This window comes from Somniosus microcephalus, chromosome 19 (genome assembly GCF_052327205.1).
Source record: "Somniosus microcephalus isolate GS21.2 chromosome 19, FLI_Smic_1.0, whole genome shotgun sequence".
Lineage (NCBI taxonomy): Eukaryota > Metazoa > Chordata > Chondrichthyes > Squaliformes > Somniosidae > Somniosus > Somniosus microcephalus.
The window spans coordinates 6,310,563-6,329,098 of NC_141005.1; the positions used below are offsets into that span (position 1 = coordinate 6,310,563).

Here is an 18,536-nt window from a genome sequence, read left to right on the forward strand (position 1 = left end):
CATTAGCATCTCACTATCCGCTCATTAGCGACAGAGTGACCTCGAGCTCGACCAATTGCTGGCGTGTGCCGCCGGGCCAATCGGTGCGCGTGTGGCCGGGCTTTATCGTTCTGAACCGAGGTGAGTCGCCGCCATCTTGATTCCAAACTTTTCCTTTCTTTTTCCCGCTTTCTGCGTCTTAAAAAAAAACGTTGCTTTTAAAACACATATTGTTTTTAAAAAAAATGATTTAGAAAGTAATTAACTTATCTAATCTCATTAATTTTCCTACCTTTCCCCGTTTTTCCAGGTAGGCCTAGAAGCCTCGGCGTCTCCTCCGCACCCACGCCCAAGCTAGGCACCTCCCGGCCCCACTCGAAGGCTGGAGGGCCGAGCCTCAGCCCAGCGCCGCTAGGGTGCGCGCGCAGCAGGAGCTGAGACGTCTCTCTCTGCCGGGGCTTGCTGAGCGTCCAGCGTTACCCTGGCAACGGGCGCAATCGGCGGTCTTCACCTCGGGGGGAGGGGGAGGGGGGGCGGCCGCGACCCTCGGGGGGGGGCCGCGACCCTCGGGGGGGGGGGGCCCGCGCGCGCAGCAGGAGCAGCTGAGACGCGGCGTCTCTCTCTCTGGCTTGGTCAGCGTCACGGTTGCCCTGGCAACCGGGCCCGCCGGCCGAGAGAGACGCCGCGTCTCAGCTCCTGCTGCGCGCGCAATCGGCGGTCTTCACCTCCGGGGGGGGGGGGGGGCGCGACCCTTGGGGGGGGGTCGCGACCCTCGGGGGCCGCGACCCTCGGGGGGGGGCGCCCTCCCTCCCCTCCCTCCCCCCCGCCCTCCATCCCCCCTCCCCTCCCCCGCCCCCCCCGCCCTCCCTCCCCCTCCTCCCCTGCCCTCCCTTCCCCCTCCCCCCCGCCCTCCCTTCCCCGCCCTCCCTTCCCCCCCGCCCTCCCTTCCTTCCCCTCTCCCCTCCCCCCGCCCTCCCTTCCCCGCCCTCCCCTCCCCCCCGCCCTCCCTTCCCCTCCCTCCCCCCTCCCTCCCCCCCTCCCTCTCCCTCCCCTCCCCCCCCTCTCTTCCCCCCACCCCTCCCCTCCCTCTCTTCCCCCCACCCCTCCCCTCCCTCTCTTCCCCCCACCCCTCCCCTCCCTCTCTTCCCCCCACCCCTCCCCTCCTTCTCTTCCCCCCACCCCTCCCCTCCCTCTCTTCCCCCCAGTCGCTCTCTCTCTTCCCCCCAGTCGCTCTCTCTCTCTCTCTTCCAACAACAACAACATGCCCTCGAAAAAGCCTCGGCACCGCCGGGCACTTCAGCTAGTTTAGTATAATTATCCCTAGGCCATTTGATATAACTTCTCCTCCAGGATCTTTCCCTAACACCATTGTTTCCTGTCATGCCTCCAGGCTGTGAGTATGTATATTGAATAATCCCTGGTTTCCTAATCTCATTTTCTATTTGAGTCCTCCCGACCAGTGTATTAACCTCCTCTACCTTGTTTTTATTCCTGTTTCGGTCTGGTGTTTTACTTATAGTTTTGTAGTCTTGGGACAGTCTGCAATTCCTTGTCCAGTTTCCCGAGCCCCGCTCTGATCATCTCCAAACCTGCCGTTCTAGTATTGAACGCTTCTATTCTGCTCACTCTATTCCATCCTTAGCCTAACCTTAACCTGCAGCAAATTGTGGTCACTGACTTCCTCTACACTCTCCTGCTCCAACAGCGTCCCTGCTCAGGTGGGCTCATTGATCAGTTGTTCCATGTAACAATCTAATATTGGGTCAAAGACCATGTTTTCCCTCCTTTACAGATTTCCCAATCTATTCCTGGTAAATTGAAATCACTCATATCAGCTGCACCTGGTCCTGTATGTGCTTCTCTTAACTTAGGAATATAGGAATTGATAGACAAGAGAACATCAAGGTTCAATCTAGTTCGCTTACTACCATCCTGGTGATCTAACTGAGGTGTTTGAGATGATTAAAGGATTCGATCGGGTAGAGAGAGAGAAACGATTTCCTCTGGTGGGGGGAGTCCAGAACAAGGGGGCAGAACCTTAAAATTAGAGCCAGGCCGTTCAGGGGTGATGTCAGGAAGCACTTCTTCACACAAAGGGTGGTGGAAATCTGGAACTCTCTCCCCCAAAAAGCTGTTGAGGCCGGGGGGTCAATTGAAAATTTCAAAACTGAGATTGATAGATTTTTGTTTGGCAAGAGTATTAAGGGTTACGGAGCCAAGGCGGGTAGATGGAGTTAAGATACAGATTAGTCGTGATCTAACTGAATGGTGGAACAGGCTCGAGGGGCTGAATGGCCTCCTCCTGTTCCTATGTTCCCAGTAGTCCCATGATCCAATGATACTGGAGTCGCTGACCAATCACAGCGATCAATCTCTATCAATGAGTCTACAACAGACCCAGACATGAGGCGAGGAAAACCCCCAGTGGTGGAGAGCTTTGGGAACCAGAGGTCCAGAGTCCCCTGTTCCTCCCGAGCACGCTGCACTCCCCACACGTCACGGCTCAGATTGCTCAGATACTCTATACAAATGTGTTATTCTCTGACACAAATCTATCGAATTTTCATTTGAATGAATCAATACTGATTGCTTCCAGGCTTCGTGAGGCTGTTGTATTGATGCACTGCTTTCTACAGAGCTCTTGGTCCAATCCCACTTCTGATCTGCCAATCGATCGCAAATCCTCACAGTTCCATTTCTTCCTCTCGTCTTTCTCATCCCCAGCCACAGGATTTCCACCTTATCCACACTGGACAGATCGAATAATCACATAAAAGGCTACACCCGCTCCTAATCCTCCTCCTCTGTCTCTATGAATCACAGAATCTCACTGCACAGGAGGAGGCCATTCGGCCCATTGTGCCTGTGCCGGCGCTTTGAAAGATTCTCTCCAATTCGCCCCACTCCCCCCCGGCTCTCCCCACAGCCCTGTGAATTTTTCCTTTTCAAGTATTTATCCAATTCCTTTTTGAAAGTTATTATTGAATCTGCTTCCACCGCCCTTTCAGGCAGCGCGTTCCAGATCACAACAACTCGCTGTGTAGTATTTTTTTTTCCTCATGTCACCTCTGGTGTTTTTGCCAGTTACCTTGGGGTAGTCTGTGCCCTGGGTTTCAGTGCAGTATCACACAACCAGGGCCGTGTAAATCAGCACAGCGCCTCACCCCAGTTGACCCTTACTGTAGGACTCTTCTCCGCTTCCTTTATGTAACCCCCATTAACTGCTGGCTCAGGTTCCACCTTGCACTCTGTTATAGAATCATACAGCACAGGAGGAGGCCATTCGGCCCATCGTGCCTGTGCCGGCTCTTTGAAAGTCGCATTCCCCCCCCCCCCCCCCGCTCTTTCCTCACAGCCCTGCAAAGATTTCCCCTTCAAGTGTCCTCCCAAATGAAGACTTCACACTCCATCAGTTACTTTACATGAATAAATATGTTGCATCCCTTATAAATCTCCGACGCCATTCTAGTGCGGAATCCTCAGTGCTTGAATTTCATATTCTGGTCTCTAATTTTTCTTAATAACTCATCCAAACACGTCAAAAAATAATCAGTGGCATTTCGGAATATGGTGAAGGTGACGGGAGGTCTAAAATTTTAATATCAGAGTGTAAAAAAACCTCATCTCCAGGGGTTAAGAATGCCTTGTGTAACTGCTGTGCACCCAACAGAGGGAGCGAGTCACGCAGTTCAATCATTGGGATGGCCACCTCACTTCTGTGACTGAAGAGTTTAATGTGGCTTTAGTGTGAAGGGACGAGGTGGTCAGAGTTTTGGTATTAAGGACATTTAAAAAAAAATTGTTTATGGGATGTGGGCGTCGCTGGCAAGGCCAGCATTTATTGCCCATCCCTAGTTGCCCTTGAGAAGGTGGTGGTGAGCTGCCTTCTTGAACCGCTGCAGTCCGTGTGGTGAAGGTACTCCCACAGTGCTGTTAGGGAGGGAGTTCCAGGATTTTGACCCAGCGACGATGAAGGATCGGCGATATACTTCCAAGTCGGGATTGTGTGTGACTTGGAGGGGAACGTGGAGGTGGTGGAGTTCCCATGCGCCTGCTGCCCTTGTCCTTTTCTATTAATTGGCGATACGGTAGCACAGTGGCTATCATGACTTCAAATCTCACCACGGCAGCTGCTGAATTTAAATTAAATAAATGTAATAAAATAAATCTAGCATAACAAGCTAGTGTCAATAATGGTGACCATGAAACTACTGAATTGTCGTAAAAACCCATCTGGTTCACTAATGTCCTTTAGGGAAGGAAATCTGCCGTCCTTACCCGGTCTGTGTGTGACTCCAGACCCACGGCAATGTGGTTGACTCTTAACTGCCCCCTGAAATGGCCTCACAAGCCACTCAGTTGTATTCAAGAAGGCGGCTCACCACCACCTTCTCGAGGGCAATTAGAGACGGGCAATAAATGCTGGCATTGCCAGCGACGCCCAGATCCACATGAACGAATAATAAAAAAGTGGCCATCAGCTTCCACTGGAGGTTGCCTGTTGCTGAAACACAAGGTCCGCAGACCTTGATCAGATCTCCCAGTTCTTGCTGATGATAATGGAGGGACCCTCTTCAGCAGGGAATAAACTGTTCACCCTGACACACTGCAAGGTCACTTTCTTTTGGCTGGTGGCAGAGGGACAGGGAGCGGTCGGCAGAAATAGCCGCCCCTTTTCGGTCGGGTCGCCATCCCTGGTTGGACGTAATCCAGGAGGTTTAATCACATGACCTCCTGGCCGCCAACCGCGCTCCGCCCCTGCGCTTCCGCCATTGGTCGCCCAACACTGCCTTCCCTCGCCAGTTGGAAAGTGAATTGGATGAATACTAGAAAAAGACAAATTTGCAGGGCTGTGGGGAAAGGGCAGGGGGGAGTGGGACTAATTGGAGAGAATCTTTCAAAGAGCCGGCACAGGCACGATGGACTGAATGGTCTCCTTCTGCGCTGTATCATTCTAGGATTCTGTGATTCAAACAGATTGTTCGATACCCAATTGGATGATTCTTGACTGTCCGTCCCCATCTCCGATAACTAATAAACGAGAGCGCGGAGTGTCCTGGAGATCATTCTTCAATTCCTGGGGACTCCAGGACAATCCTGCAGGCTTGGCAACTCTGCCTTTTTGTTGAATGGTTCAAGTGGGGAGATCAGGTTCATGGAGTGGGAGGAAGAAAATAAATCTGGATCTGCTAGCAAGCTGTTTGAATCCCAGACTTATTCAACCTGTACCTAAACTGAAGTACAAACAGAAAATTCTAGAAACACACAGCTGGTCGGTCAAAATCTGTAAGGAGGAAAGACAGGTCCATGTTTTGGATATAGGACCCCTGGTGAGATGACAGACTGATGTCTGAAACTTTAATTGTCTTTTCTCTTTACGGATATTGTGTGACATGTTTGCTTGTAGCACAGATTCCCATTGTTTGACTTGCTTCTATACTCAGTCTATGATTCCAACGCACTCCTGGCCGGCCTCGCATCTCCCACCCTCCGCAAACTTGAGCTCATACAAAACTCTGCTGCCCGTGTCCTAACTCGCACCAAGTTCCGTTCACCCATCACTCCCTGTGCTCGCTGACCTACATTGGCTCCCGGTCTGACAACGCCTCGATTTCAAAATTCTCATCCTTGTTTTCAAATCCCTCCCCGGCCTCCTCGCCCCCCTCCCTATCTCTGTAATTCGCCATTGGACCAAGACCTTGCTCTGTCAAGCCCGTGTGGTCGCTGGTGTGCAACGGCCACCCCACGTTAAAAGAATTCACGCACAGGCATCTTCCACCCTTTAAAATGAAGTTCGGGACCTGGAACGTCAGGACCCTCATGGACAACCCCACCCACCCGCCCCTTCAACCACCATCTGCCCCACCTGTGACAGAGACTGTAGGTCCCGCATTGGACTCATCAGTCACCTGAGAACTCATTTTTAGTGTGGGAGCAAGTCATCCTCGGTTCCGAGGGACTGCCTAAGAAGAAGAAGAGAAGAATCTCCTCCAGCCCCACAACCCCCCGAGATCTCTCCGCTCCTCCAATTCTGCCCTCTTGAGCATCCCCGATTTTAATTGCTCCACCATTGGCGGCCGTGCCTTCAGCTGCCTGGGCCCCGAGCTCTGGAATTCCCTCCCTAAACCTCTCCGCCTCTTTCCTCCTTTAAGACACTCCTTAAAACCGACCTCTTTGACCAAGCTTGGGGTCACCTGTCCTAATATCTCCTTATGTGGCTCGGTGTCAAATTGTGTTTGATAATCGCTCCTGTGAAGCACCTTGGGACGTTTTACTAGGTTAAAGGCGCTATATAAATGCAAGTTGTTGTTGTTGTTACAGTGGCTTTGGTTGGAGCACATTCAGTCACGCCAGCAGCCACTAGCTGTGATTCCTGGTGTTCTATCGACACTGACCACGGGGCTTGTCCAGTCAATGTTGAGATTAATTGAGTTTATTATTGAAGTTGTTGCTGTTGTTTTGTGCTTTTGTGTTCATTCATACTCTATCTCAACAATTGGCAGGTCAGTGAGCACGATCCGTAACCAACGTTACCACATCCATGCCAACCTCTCGTTTGCCATACTCGTGGCTCAGATTCTTTTGCTGATCAGCTTCCGCTTTTTCCCAGATACGGTAAGTGATAAATCATTGTGGGTACGGGGCAGTCTGGCGTAGGATGCACATTTCCTGTCTGTAAACTTGACTTCCTGTTGTCACTTCCTATTTGACCCCGAGCTGAGCTTTCGACCGTATCTCCTTTCCATCACCAAGACCGCCTACTTCCACCGCCATAACATCGCCCGTCTCCAACCCTGCCTCAGCTCATCCACTGCTGAAACCCTCATCCATGCCTTTGTTACTTCTAGACTCGACTATTCCAACACACTCCTGGCCAGACCTCCCACTTTTACATCCTTCGTAAGCTTGGGCCCATCCAACAATCTGCCCTCTTGAGCATCCCCGATTTCCATCGCTCCACCATTGGCGGCCGTGCCTTCAGCTGCCTGGGCCCCGAGCTCTGGAATTCCCTTCCTAAACCTCTCCGCCTCTCCTCATTTGAGATGCTCCTTAAAACCAACCTCTTTGACCAAGCTTTTGGTCACCTGCCCTAATATCTCCTTATGTGGCTCGGTGTCAAATTTTGTTTGATAATCGCTCCTGTAAACCGCCTTGGGACATTTTACGATGTTACTACTACTTTCATATGACGGGAAAAGCTTCTAATGGGACGTCTAGTTTGGCTCTCCATTCGATGTCCTCCTGAGATGCCGAGTGGAGAAATGAGGTGCCTCCCGCGACAGATCTTAGTGGGCAGGTTGATGTGATGTGTTCCATGGTCTGGGACTCATGGCCACAGTCGCACTTTGGGTCGTCCCCTCATCTTCCACTTGTGGAGCGGGCGGCCGCATCGTCCGTGCCCCGTGCGGATTGGGTTGAGCGCCGTCCATTGTCTTCGAGGGAGGTCGAAGCCAGGGACCTCTGCTGTTGGGTCAGTGATGAGGTGTTGGTTCTTTATGTTGCGAGCGTCCCACGATTCCGTCCATCTGGATAGCGGGTCAATACCAGCTGCAGGAATACTGGCCGCTGTTTCCCAGAATGGCCGGTGCGATTTTAAGCACTTTCATGGTGGGATTTTTAAGTCTTCGTGAATGGGAAGGTCGATGTTGCTCATGATTTTTTCCATCTCATGGAGCACGGTAGCATCATGGAGAATGGCAGGCGGGGCAATGTGGGACGGCACCGGGAGCCACTCAGTTGGAGTGGACTTGAGCATCCCTGACACCGTCCTCATGGCAGCGTTTAGCTGCATGTTAAAGGTGCTGTATAACTACAAGCAGCAGCTGTGGCTCAGTGGGCAGCACCCTCGCCTCTGAGTCAGGAGGTTGTGGGTTCAAGTCCCACTCCGGAGACTTGAGTACAAAAAGCTAGGCTGACACTCCCAGTGCAGTTCTGAGGGAGTGCGGCACTGTCGGAGGGGCCGTCTTTCGGATGAAACGTTAAACCGAGGCCCCGTCTGCTCTCTCGGGTGGGCGTAAAAGATCACACGGCCACTATTTCGAAGAAGAGCAGGGGAGTTCTCCCCGGTGTCCTGGCCAATATTTATCCCTCAACCAACATCACTAAAGTAGATTATCTGGTCATTATCACAGTGCTGTTTGTGGGAGCTTGCTGTGCATTTCCCACATTATAACAGTGACTCTACTTCATTGGCTGCAAAGCGCTTTGAGACGTCCGGTAGTCCTGAAAGGCGCTATATAAATGCAAGTCTTTCTTTGCTTTCTTTATTGTAAATTGCTATTTCAACATTTCCCAGTCAATTTGGGCTGTCAAATGTCACAGTGTAGTTGCAGTCACTGGCCAGCAGATGGCTCTGCAGAGCAAGTTTCTGAGGTCTCGACTCTGCCGCCATCTTGAATGCTGAAGCTTGCCTTCTTCGACCGGCCAGGGGTAAAACCATTGGGCAGTTCACTGGTGCAGCCATCAAAGTGTTGTGTTTCTTCCCCAATTAAATAGTCTAGTCACAGAATTCAATTGACAGCCATGTAAGACATGCCTTTGAATAAGAGTAGAGCTCACAGTATGAAGACAGTGTTAAAAGTAACAAATACTGCATTTGTAATAATTGCTGGAGGAGATTCCCACAGTGAGTAGAATGATGAGTTGTTTTATATGGACAGGAGTGTTTTGTTATTAATCTCAATCTCTGTCCCTTCAAGGCTAATGCTCAGTTTCTGTAGATTGGCAGCTGCTTGTAAATTCCTCCCTCCTGCCCTTAGGGGGAAGCCTGGTTAGCAAGGTCAGAATAAACAGCAGGAAATGATTGGCTTTCTCTCTCCATTTTTTATACTTTTGACACTTGAAGTGTGACAGCTGTGCACTAGATGCAAGATTTTTTATATATTCACCTAGAGATATTATCTTATCTGTCTGTTCAGTTCACAGTATCTCTGGGCCGTGGAGTCACTAGCAGGACCTCTTGGTCTGGGGTCCACTGCCGGGAATGTGGAGCCAGGTTTTGGAGAGTAAAGTTCTGGGTAGGGTTGGCAGATCAGAGCCTTGTGATCGTAGAATCATAGAAATTTACAGCACAGAAGGAGGCCATTCATCATTTTATAAACCTTAAATAAGTCTCCCCTCAGCCTCCTCTGTCCCAAAGAAAACAACCTCAGCCTGTCCGATCTGCCCAGGTCCATGCGGGAGCTGTTGCTGTCGCTGCCGTAGGGTCACAGGCCAGGAGCGTGATGCTGATCCGGATCTCTCGGGATAGGGAGTGAGGCTGATCCGGATCTCGGGATGGGGAGTGAGGCCGATCCGGATCTTGGGATGGGTGTGAGGGCGATCCGGATCTCTTGGGATGGGAGTGAGGCTGATCTGAATCTTGGGATGGGGAGTGAGGCCGATCCGGATCTTGGGATGGGAGTGAGGCTGATCCGGATCTCGGGATGGGGAGTGAGGCTGATCTGGATCTCTTGGGATGGGAGTGAGGCTGATCTGGATCTCTTGGGATGGGAGTGAGGCTGATCCGGATCTCTTGGGATGGGGAGTGAGGCTGATCCGAATCTCTTGGGATGGGGAGTGAGGCTGATCCGGATCTCGGGATGGGGATTGAGGTCGATCCGGATCTCGGGATGGGGAGTGAGGCCGATCCGGATTTCGGGATGGGGAGTGAGGCCGATCCAGATCTTGGGATGGGAAGTGAGGCTGATCCGAATCTTGGGATGGGGAGTGAGGCCGATCCGGATCTTGGTATGGGGAGTGAGGCCGATCCGGATCTTGGTATGGGGAGTGAGGCTGATCCGAATCTTGGTATGGGGAGTGAGGCTGATCCGAATCTTGGGATGGGGAGTGAGGCTGATCCGGATCTCGGGATGGGGAATGACCTGGGCCCGCGTCTCCCTCTTGTGACGGGGTGGGGGGGGGGGGGGCGGTGGGGGGGATGTGAAGGGCAACAGGCAGAACCTTACCCGCGCCTATATATTTTTTATTGGATTTATTCAACATCAAACACATTTGCAATCATTCCTTTACCAGAATTTAAAGTCATCATTAAAGACATTACCAGCATCGTTATTACCTGCAGTACAGACTTTCCTTTACCATTTATTAGCTTCTGAAATTAAAGTTCAGTTTGTTGCCCATGACATATATTATTCTATTGAACTTTCAGAAACTGGTTAAAAAATGCCATCCTTAAATTCTTTTCCGAATAATAAATCCACAAAGCCTTGTAACCCCTGTACATGCTGGGGCTTGTGGATGAATGAAGACCATTATTATCGCCAGATGTGTATTTATGCCACTCGGTATATTAGTGTAAGTTCACTGATCCCACGCATGGCAGCTGCTCCAGGGAAGCGTGGGGCAGCAGTCTTGTAGCGACTTCTTCTTTCGTATAGTAGCAGCAAAAAACAAATTAAATATCAATATCTAAGTCAGATATCCAGGCCAAAGCTTCCGGTGTAACAGCGTGGATATCTTGTGGACTACCTGCGAATTTCCTTTGAGGGCAGTGCTCAATGACGTGCTCCAGGGTCTGATTAGGATCTCCACAGTCACATGGTGGGGATGCTTTAATCGTCCATCTATGGAGAAGGTGGCAGCATCTACCGTGGCCGGTTCTGAGGTAGTTGATGGTTGTCCACTGTTTGTAATAAAGACAGTAGAGAGAAAGGATCTCGGCTCGGAAAAACAAAATGTAGAATCAGTTTGGGTGGAGCTAAGAAACAGCAAGGGGCAGAAAACACTAGTGGGAGTAGTCTATAGGCCCCCTAACAGTGGTTGTAGTGTCGGACAGAGTATAAATCATAAAATTAGAGATGCATGTAACAAGGGTAATGCAGTAGTCACGGGGAACTTTAACTTTCATATAGACGACTGGGCAAACCAAATTTGCAGAAATAGTGCAGAGGAAGAGTTCATGGAATGCATTCAAGATATTTTTCTAGATCAGTATGTCAAGGAACTTACGAGGGAATTGGCTATTTTAGATCTAGTACCGTGCAATGAGACCTTGTAGTAAAGGAGCCTCTGGGGAGCAGTGATCATAATATGATAGAATTTTATTTTGAGTTTGAGAGTGATTTAGTTAAGTCTGAAACTAGGGTCCTAAACCTGAACAAAGCAAACTGCGTAGGTATGAGAGGTGAGTTGGCTAAGGTAGGTGATATACCTATCAATTCATTCCATGAAAAGCGACGAGTTAAGATAGTAACTATAGGTTTTTATTGGCTAAATAACAGAGCCCACCCTCGTGGGTGATCGGTTCCAACAAGGAAGAATACTAGCCAAGCGGTCACCTTTATACCTGGGCAAGCAGGCGGAGCCATGGGCGGAGTCAGCTGAGGTATGCCTAGGTATAACAGCGTGCGTGGCAAGAGGTAACCTTGTGTAGTGATAACAACAGTGTAAACAGTGATAACAACAGTGTAACAATAGTGAATGGTTGTGAACGGTAACAGTGGTTTACCACATTCACCCCTTGTTTAAAATTGAGTCCGGCGGGGTGAAGTGTACTACCAGTTCGTGTATGTCAGTCTCTCAGGAGGCCTCGTAAGCCTTTCTGATCGGCGCAGCAGCGGCGGCGGTGGTGCAGTATCCGATGTTAATGCTGGTGTCTGCGTGGTCGACGAAGGCTCCTGGGGTTCCGGCATGCCGTCTACAGGAGCTGGATTTGGGGGAGTGGTGGGGGGTAACGGTGGTATCTCAGGGGTGCCCGAGGGTGCGAGGTCTCGCAAGGCGACAGTGTCCTCCCGCCCGTCTGGGTATGCCACATAGGCGTACTGGGGGTTGGCGTGCAGGAGGTCCACCCTCTCGACCAGGGGGTCCGTTTTATGGGTCCTCACGTGCTTCCGCAGCAGGACGGGCCCCGGAGAAGTCAGCCATGTTGGTAGCGAGGTTCCCGTAGTCGACTTCCTGGGGAAAACAAACATTCGTTCATGGGGGGTGGCGTTAATGGCAGTGCAAAGCAGTGACCGGATGGAGTGGAGCGCTGCCGGGAGGACTTCCTGCCAGCGAGAGGTTGGGAGGCCCTTAGACTTTAGGGCTAAGAGGACGGCCTTCCAAACTGTCGCGTTTTCTCTTTCCACCTGGCCGTTCCCCCGGGGGTTGTAGCTGGTGGTCCTGCTCGCAGCAATACCTCTCGCGAGCAGGAACTGGCGAAGTTCCTTGCTCATGAAGGATGCGCCCCGGTCGCTATGTATATAGTTCGGGAACCCGAACAAGGCGAAGAGGTCGTTCAGGCATTTGATGACCGTGGTACTGGTCATGTCTGGGCAGGGGATGGCAAAGGGGAAACGGGAGTACTCGTCAATAATGTTGAGGAAGTACACATTACGGTCAGAGGACGGGAGGGGCCCCTTAAAATCGATGCTCAAGCGCTCGAAGGGGCGGGTGGCCTTGATCAGGCTTGCTCTGTCCGGCCTATAGAAATGCGGTTTGCATTCGGCACAGGTTTGGCAGTTCCTGGTCATGGTCCTGACCTCCTCGATGGAGTAGGGCAGGTTGCGGGCCTTAATGAAGTGGTAAAGTCTGGTGACCCCGGGGTGGCAGAGGTCGTTGTGGAGGGTCCGCAGTCTATCAACTTGCGCGTTGGCGCATGTACTTCGTGATAGAGCATCTGGGGGGTCGTTGAGTTTACCAGGCCGGTACAAGATATCGTAATCGTAGGTGGAGAGCTCAATTCTCCACCTCAAGATCTTGTCGTTCTTGATTTTGCCCTTCAGCTTGTTATTAAACATAAAAGCAACCGAACGCTGGTCGGTGAGGAGGGTAAATCGTTTGCCTGCCAGGTAATGCCTCCAGCGTCGTACCGCCTCCACAATTGCCTGGGCCTCCTTCTCGACAGAAGAGTGTCGGATCTCAGGACCCTGGAGGGTCCTTGAGAAGAAGGCCACAGGTCTCCCCACCTGGTTAAGGGTTGCAGCTAGGGCGAAGTCGGATGCATCGCTTTCCACTTGGAAAGGGATGGACTCATCCACTGCGTGCATTGTGGCCTTCGCAATGTCTCCTTTTATGAGGGAGAAGGCTGCGCCTGCTTCTGCTGTCAGTGGGAAGGAGGTGGACTTCATGAGGGGTCTGGCTTTGTCCGCATAATTGGGCACCCATTGGGCATAGTAAGCGAAGAGCCCCAGGGTTCTCTTCAGCGCCTTTGGACAGTGGGGGAGGGGAAGCTCCATGAGGGGGCGCATTCTTTCGGGGTCGGGGCCGATGACTCCGTTCTCTACCACGCAGCCGAGGATGGCAAGGCGCGAGGTGTTAAACACACACTTCTCCTTATTGTAAGTGAGGTTCAGCCGTTGGGCCGTACGGAGGAATTTCTCCAGATTAACATCGTGGTCCTGCTGGTCGCGGCCGCAGATGGTGACGTTATCTAGATAAGGGAACGTGGCCTGCAGCGCGTTCTGGTCAACCATCCAGTCCATCTCCCTTTGGAAGACCGAAACCCCGTTGGTGACACCGAAGGGAACCCTAAGGGAGTGGTAGAGGCGGCCATTCGCCTCGAAGGCGGTATACTGGCGGTCCTCAGGGCGGATAGGGAGTTGGTGATAGGCCGACTTGAGGTCGATGGTGGAGAATACCCGGTACTGTGCAATCTGGTTGACCATATCAGATATGCGGGGAAGGGGGTATGCGTCCTGCTGGGTGTACCGGTTTATGGTTTGGCTGTAGTCGATGACCAGGCGGTGTTTATCGCCGGTCTTAACGACTACGACCTGGGCACGCCAGGGGCTGGTGCTCCCCTCGACGATGCCCTCCTTCAGGAGTCGCTGCACCTCAGAGCTAATAAAAGCTCTGTCCCCGGCGCTGTACCGCCTGCTCTTGGTAGCGACGGGTTTACAGTCACGGGTGAGGTTAGCGAACAAGGAGGGGGGCGGGACTTTAAGGGTGGAGAGGCCGCAGGTGGTACGCGGCGGGCGGTTTAAATTTTGCTGGTTGCAGACTGAGTGGGGGGAGGGATCCACCGTAAGCCAAAGTGACACTTTGAAGGTGGCTTTGGAAATCCAACCCTAGTAGGACGGCAGCGCAGAGCTGGGGCAGGACGAGAAGTGATGTGCCTCAATAAATCCGAGACTCGATGTTAGCGAAACAAAACAAGGCTTTTATTGACTTAGTAGGTAACACACAGAGGAGAATGTATCTTCCATCCAGAGGTCTGCCGTACTGGATGTGCTGCAGGCTGGGCCAGCTTACATAGGAGCCAGGTATGGGCGGAGCCCTACACACAGTACAATACAATGGAAATGAAACTGAAACCAACCACAGTCACAGGCAGAGAAATACTGATGAGTGATGAATGGAATATTTCATCACAAGAAGTTTAAAGTTTTTATATTCCGTGCCCCTAACCGACAGGGTCACCACACAGTAGCCGCTGATGTCTGTTGAATGGGACTTCGCCGCCATCGAGATCCGATGGCGCGTTGGCCGGACAGTGAGGGAGTAGCAGCTCACCGTGTCTGGGTGAATAAAACTCTCCGTGCTTCCGCTGTCGAACAGGCAGGTCGTGGCGTGGCCGTTTACTTCGATGTCCATCATGGACTTGGACAGATGATGTGGGGGAGCTTGGTCAAGCGTGACGGAGGCCAGTGTATGGCTGAGTGAGCTGCTGTAGCCTGCAGGTGAGGCGGTGGTCGGGTCTGGAGACAAAACGGCGGCCGAGTGCGGCGAACAAAATGGCGGCGCCCATGACGCGGATCCCCACGAAGTTGGACAAAATGGCGGAGAAGATGACCGCCCCCACAACTCACATGAGGCACTGCTGGTGTCTGTGGCCTTGATCAAAGATGGCCGCCCCCACGACTCGCATGATGCAATGCTGGCATCTGTGGCCTTGATCAAAGATGGCCGCCCCCACAACTCACATAAGGCACTGCTGGCGTCTGTGGCTTTCCCCCTGCAGGCGTTTACGAAGTGGCCTTTCTTTTTGCAGCCGGAGCAGGTCGCGTTCCTTGCAGGGCAGCGCGCCCTTTGATGTCTCGCCTGGCCACAGAAGAAGCAGCTAGCGGCCCGATCGCGGAGGTCCGCTGCTGCAACAGGTCCCGGGGGTGGCGGTCCCGATCGATTCCGGGACACCGACGCCGTAGTAGGTCCCAGGGGCGGCGGTGCGAGGGGTATTGCGGCCGGAGTCGGCCCGAGTCCCAGGGTCGCGCAGCACTGTACCTGGAGTACGCCTCGAGGTCCCGATGGGCCACTTCCAGGGAGCGAGCGAGGGCTGCAGCTGTTTTCAATTCGAGGTCCTTTGATTCGAGCAGTCTTTGCCGTGAGTAGTCGGACCGAAGGCCTTTCACGAAGGCATCGCGGATATTTCCTTCAGTATTTTCTGCAGCCGTTACAGCTTTAAAGTCACAGTCCCTGCCGAGTGTTTGTAGCGCCCATAAAAATTCATCTACAGACTCTCCTGGCTGTTGCGAGCGGGATCTTAGGAGATGTCTGGCATACATTGAATTTACTGGGCTCCGGTACTGCTCTTTTAGCAGGTTGAGGGCGTCCTCGTATGTAGCAAGGTCTCGGATGAGTGCAAATACTTTAGGGCTCACCTGGGCTGTCAGGACTCTTAGTTTGGATTCCGGAGGCACGCCGGAGGCTCCCAGGTAGGATTCGAAGTCGAGGGCTGAATTCGCTGCCTGTGGGTTTAGATCGAGGTACGGCGGTCGGAGGGCTCGCAGCCAGGTCGGCTGCTGGGGCTGTTGTAGCTGGCCGTTTGGCTGGTCGTTTGGCTGCTCCGATCCACTCATTTCAAAATTTAGCCAATAAAATTGATATACCTATCAATTCATTCCATGAAAAGCGACGAGTTAAGATAGTAACTATAGGTTTTTATTGGCTAAATAACAGAGCCCACCCTCGTGGGTGATCAGTTCCAACAAGGAAGAATACTAGCCAAGCGGTCACCTTTATACCTGGGCAAGCAGGCGGAGCCATGGGCGGAGTCAGCTGAGGTATGCCTAGGTATAACAGCGTGTGTGGCAAGAGGTAACCTTGTGTAGTGATAACAGTGTAAACAGTGATAATAACAGTGTAACAATAGTGAACGGTTGTGAACGGTAACAGTGGTTTACCACAGTAGGTTAGGAAACAAGATTAAACGATATGACAGTAGAAAAGTAATGGCAAACATTTCAAGAAATTATTCATAATTGCAACAACTATACATTCCCTTAAGGCACTAAAACACCATGGGAAAAGCGTTCCAACCGTGGCTAACGAGAAATTAAAGATAGTATTAGATTAAAGGAAGAGGCTTATAATGTTGCCAAAAAGAGCAGTGAGCTTGAGGATTGGGAGGAGTTTAGAATTCAGCAAAAGAGGACCAAGAAATTGATAAAGAAAGGGAAAATAGAATGAGAGTAAACTAGCGAGAGACATAAAAACAGACTGTAAAAGCTTCTATAGGTATGTAAAAAGGAAAAGATTAGCGAAAGTAAATGTGGGTCCCTTACAGGCTGAGACAGGAGAAATTATAATGGGGAATAAGGAAATGGCAGAGAAATTAAACAAATACTTTGTGTCTGTCTTCATGGAAGAAGATGCAAAAAACTCCCAGAAATAGTGGAGAACCAAGGGTCTAGCGAGAATGAGGAGCTGAAAGAAATTAGTATTAGTAAAAAAAATAGTACTGGAGAAATTAATGGGACTGAAAGCTGATAAATCCCCTGAATCTGATGGCCTACATCCTCGGGTTTTGAAAGAGTTGGCTATAGAGATAGTGGATACATTGGTTGTCATCTTCCAAAATTCCATAGATTCTAGAACGGTTCCCGCAGATTGAAAGGTAGCAAATGGAACCCCACTATTTAAGAAAGGAGGGAGAGAGAAAACGGGGAACTGCAGACCAGTTAGCCTGACATCAGTAGTAGGGAAAATGCTAGAATCTATTATTAAGGACGTGGTAACAGGGCACTTAGAAAATAATAATAGGATTGGGCAGAGTCAACACGGATTTATGAAAGGGAAATCGTGTTTGACAAATCCTATGAGGAGAGATTGAGTAAAGAACATAAGAATTAGGAGCAGGAGTCGGTCATTCGGCCCCTCGAGCCTGCTCCGCCATTCGGCCCCTCGAGCCTGCTCCGCCATTTGGCCCCTCGAGCCTGCTCCGCCATTCAATAAGATCATGGCTGATCTGATCTTGGCCTCAACTCCACTTCCCTGCCCGCTCCCCATAACCCTTGACTCCCTTATCGTTCAAGAATCTGTCTATCTCCACCTTAAATATATTCAATGACCCAGCCTCCACAGCTCTCTGGGGTAAAGAATTCCAAAGATTCACGACCCTCTGAGAGAAGAAATTCCTCCTCATTTCCGATTTAAATGGGCGACCCCTTATTCTGAAATTATGCCCCCTAGTTCTAGATTCCCCCACGAGGGGAAACATCCTCTCAGCATCTACCCTGTCGAGTCCCCTCAGAATCTTATATGTTTCAATAAGATCCCCTCTCATTCTTCTAAACTCCAATGAGTATAGGCCCAACCTGCTCAACCTTTCCTCATAAGACAACCCCTTCATCTCTGGAATCAACCTCGTGAACCTTCTCTGAACTGCCTCCAATGCAAGTATATCCCTCCTTAAATAAGGAGACCAAAACTGTACGCAGTACTCATAGAAACAGAAGATAGGAGCAGGAGTAGGCCATTCGACCCCTCGAGCCTGCTCCGCCATTTAATGAGATCATGGCTGATCATCCAAATTCAGTACCCTGTCCCTGCTTTCTCCCCATATCCCTTGATCCCTTTAGCCTTAAGAAATATATCTAACTCCTTCTTGAACATATATATATATCTGTGGTAGAGAACTCCACAGGTTCACCACTCTCTGGGTGAAGAAATTCCTCCTCATCTCTGTCTTAAATGGCTCACCCCTTATCCTTAGACTGTGACCCCTGGTCCTGGACTCCCCGACCATCGGGAACATCCTTCCTGCATCTAGTCTGTCTAGTCCTGTTAGAATTTTATAAGTTTCCTGGAGTATTGTGTACAGTTTTGGTCTCCTTACCTAAGGAAGGATATACTTGCCATAGAGGGAGTGCAACGAAGGTTCACCAGACTGATTCCTGGGATGGGGGGATTGTCCTATGAGGAGAGATTGAGTAGACTAGGCCTATATTCTCTAGAGTTTAGAAGAATGAGAGGTGATCTCATTGAAACATACAAAATTCTTACAGGGCTTGACAGGGTAGAGGCAGGGGGGATATTTCCCCTGGCTGGGGAGTCTAGAAACAGGGGTCACAGTCTCAGAATAAGGGGTCGGCTATTTAGGACTGAGATGAGGAGAAATGTCTTCACTCAGAGGGTGGTGAATCGTTGGAATTCTCTACCCCAGAGGGCTGTGGAGGCTCAGTCGTTGAGTATATTCAAAACAGAGATCGATAGATGTTTGGATATTAAGGGAATCAAGGGGATAGTGCAGGAAGACCTCTCCTGGTCCCTCAACACCTCCTCTCTGGTGAAGAAGGCCCAGCAGCGCCTATATTTCCTAATGAGGCTGAAGGGATGTAACCTGTCACCCCTGATCCTCTCTAACTTTTACCGCTGCACTATAGAGAGCATCCTGACAAACTGTATCACAGTATGGTATG

At 51.0% G+C, this 18,536-nt stretch overlaps 1 protein-coding gene across 2 annotated transcripts in view; it reads left to right on the forward strand.

Annotated features, from left to right (window-relative positions):
• The window catches only part of adgrd1 (adhesion G protein-coupled receptor D1), a 349,877-nt gene that overhangs the window by 173,689 nt on the left and 157,652 nt on the right, over positions 1-18,536 (forward strand). For both annotated transcript variants that reach the window (XM_086011896.1, XM_086011897.1), the window contains one exon: positions 6,483-6,594. In XM_086011896.1, the coding sequence (XP_085868022.1) occupies positions 6,483-6,594 (112 nt within the window). The remainder of the gene's footprint in view (positions 1-6,482; positions 6,595-18,536) is intronic.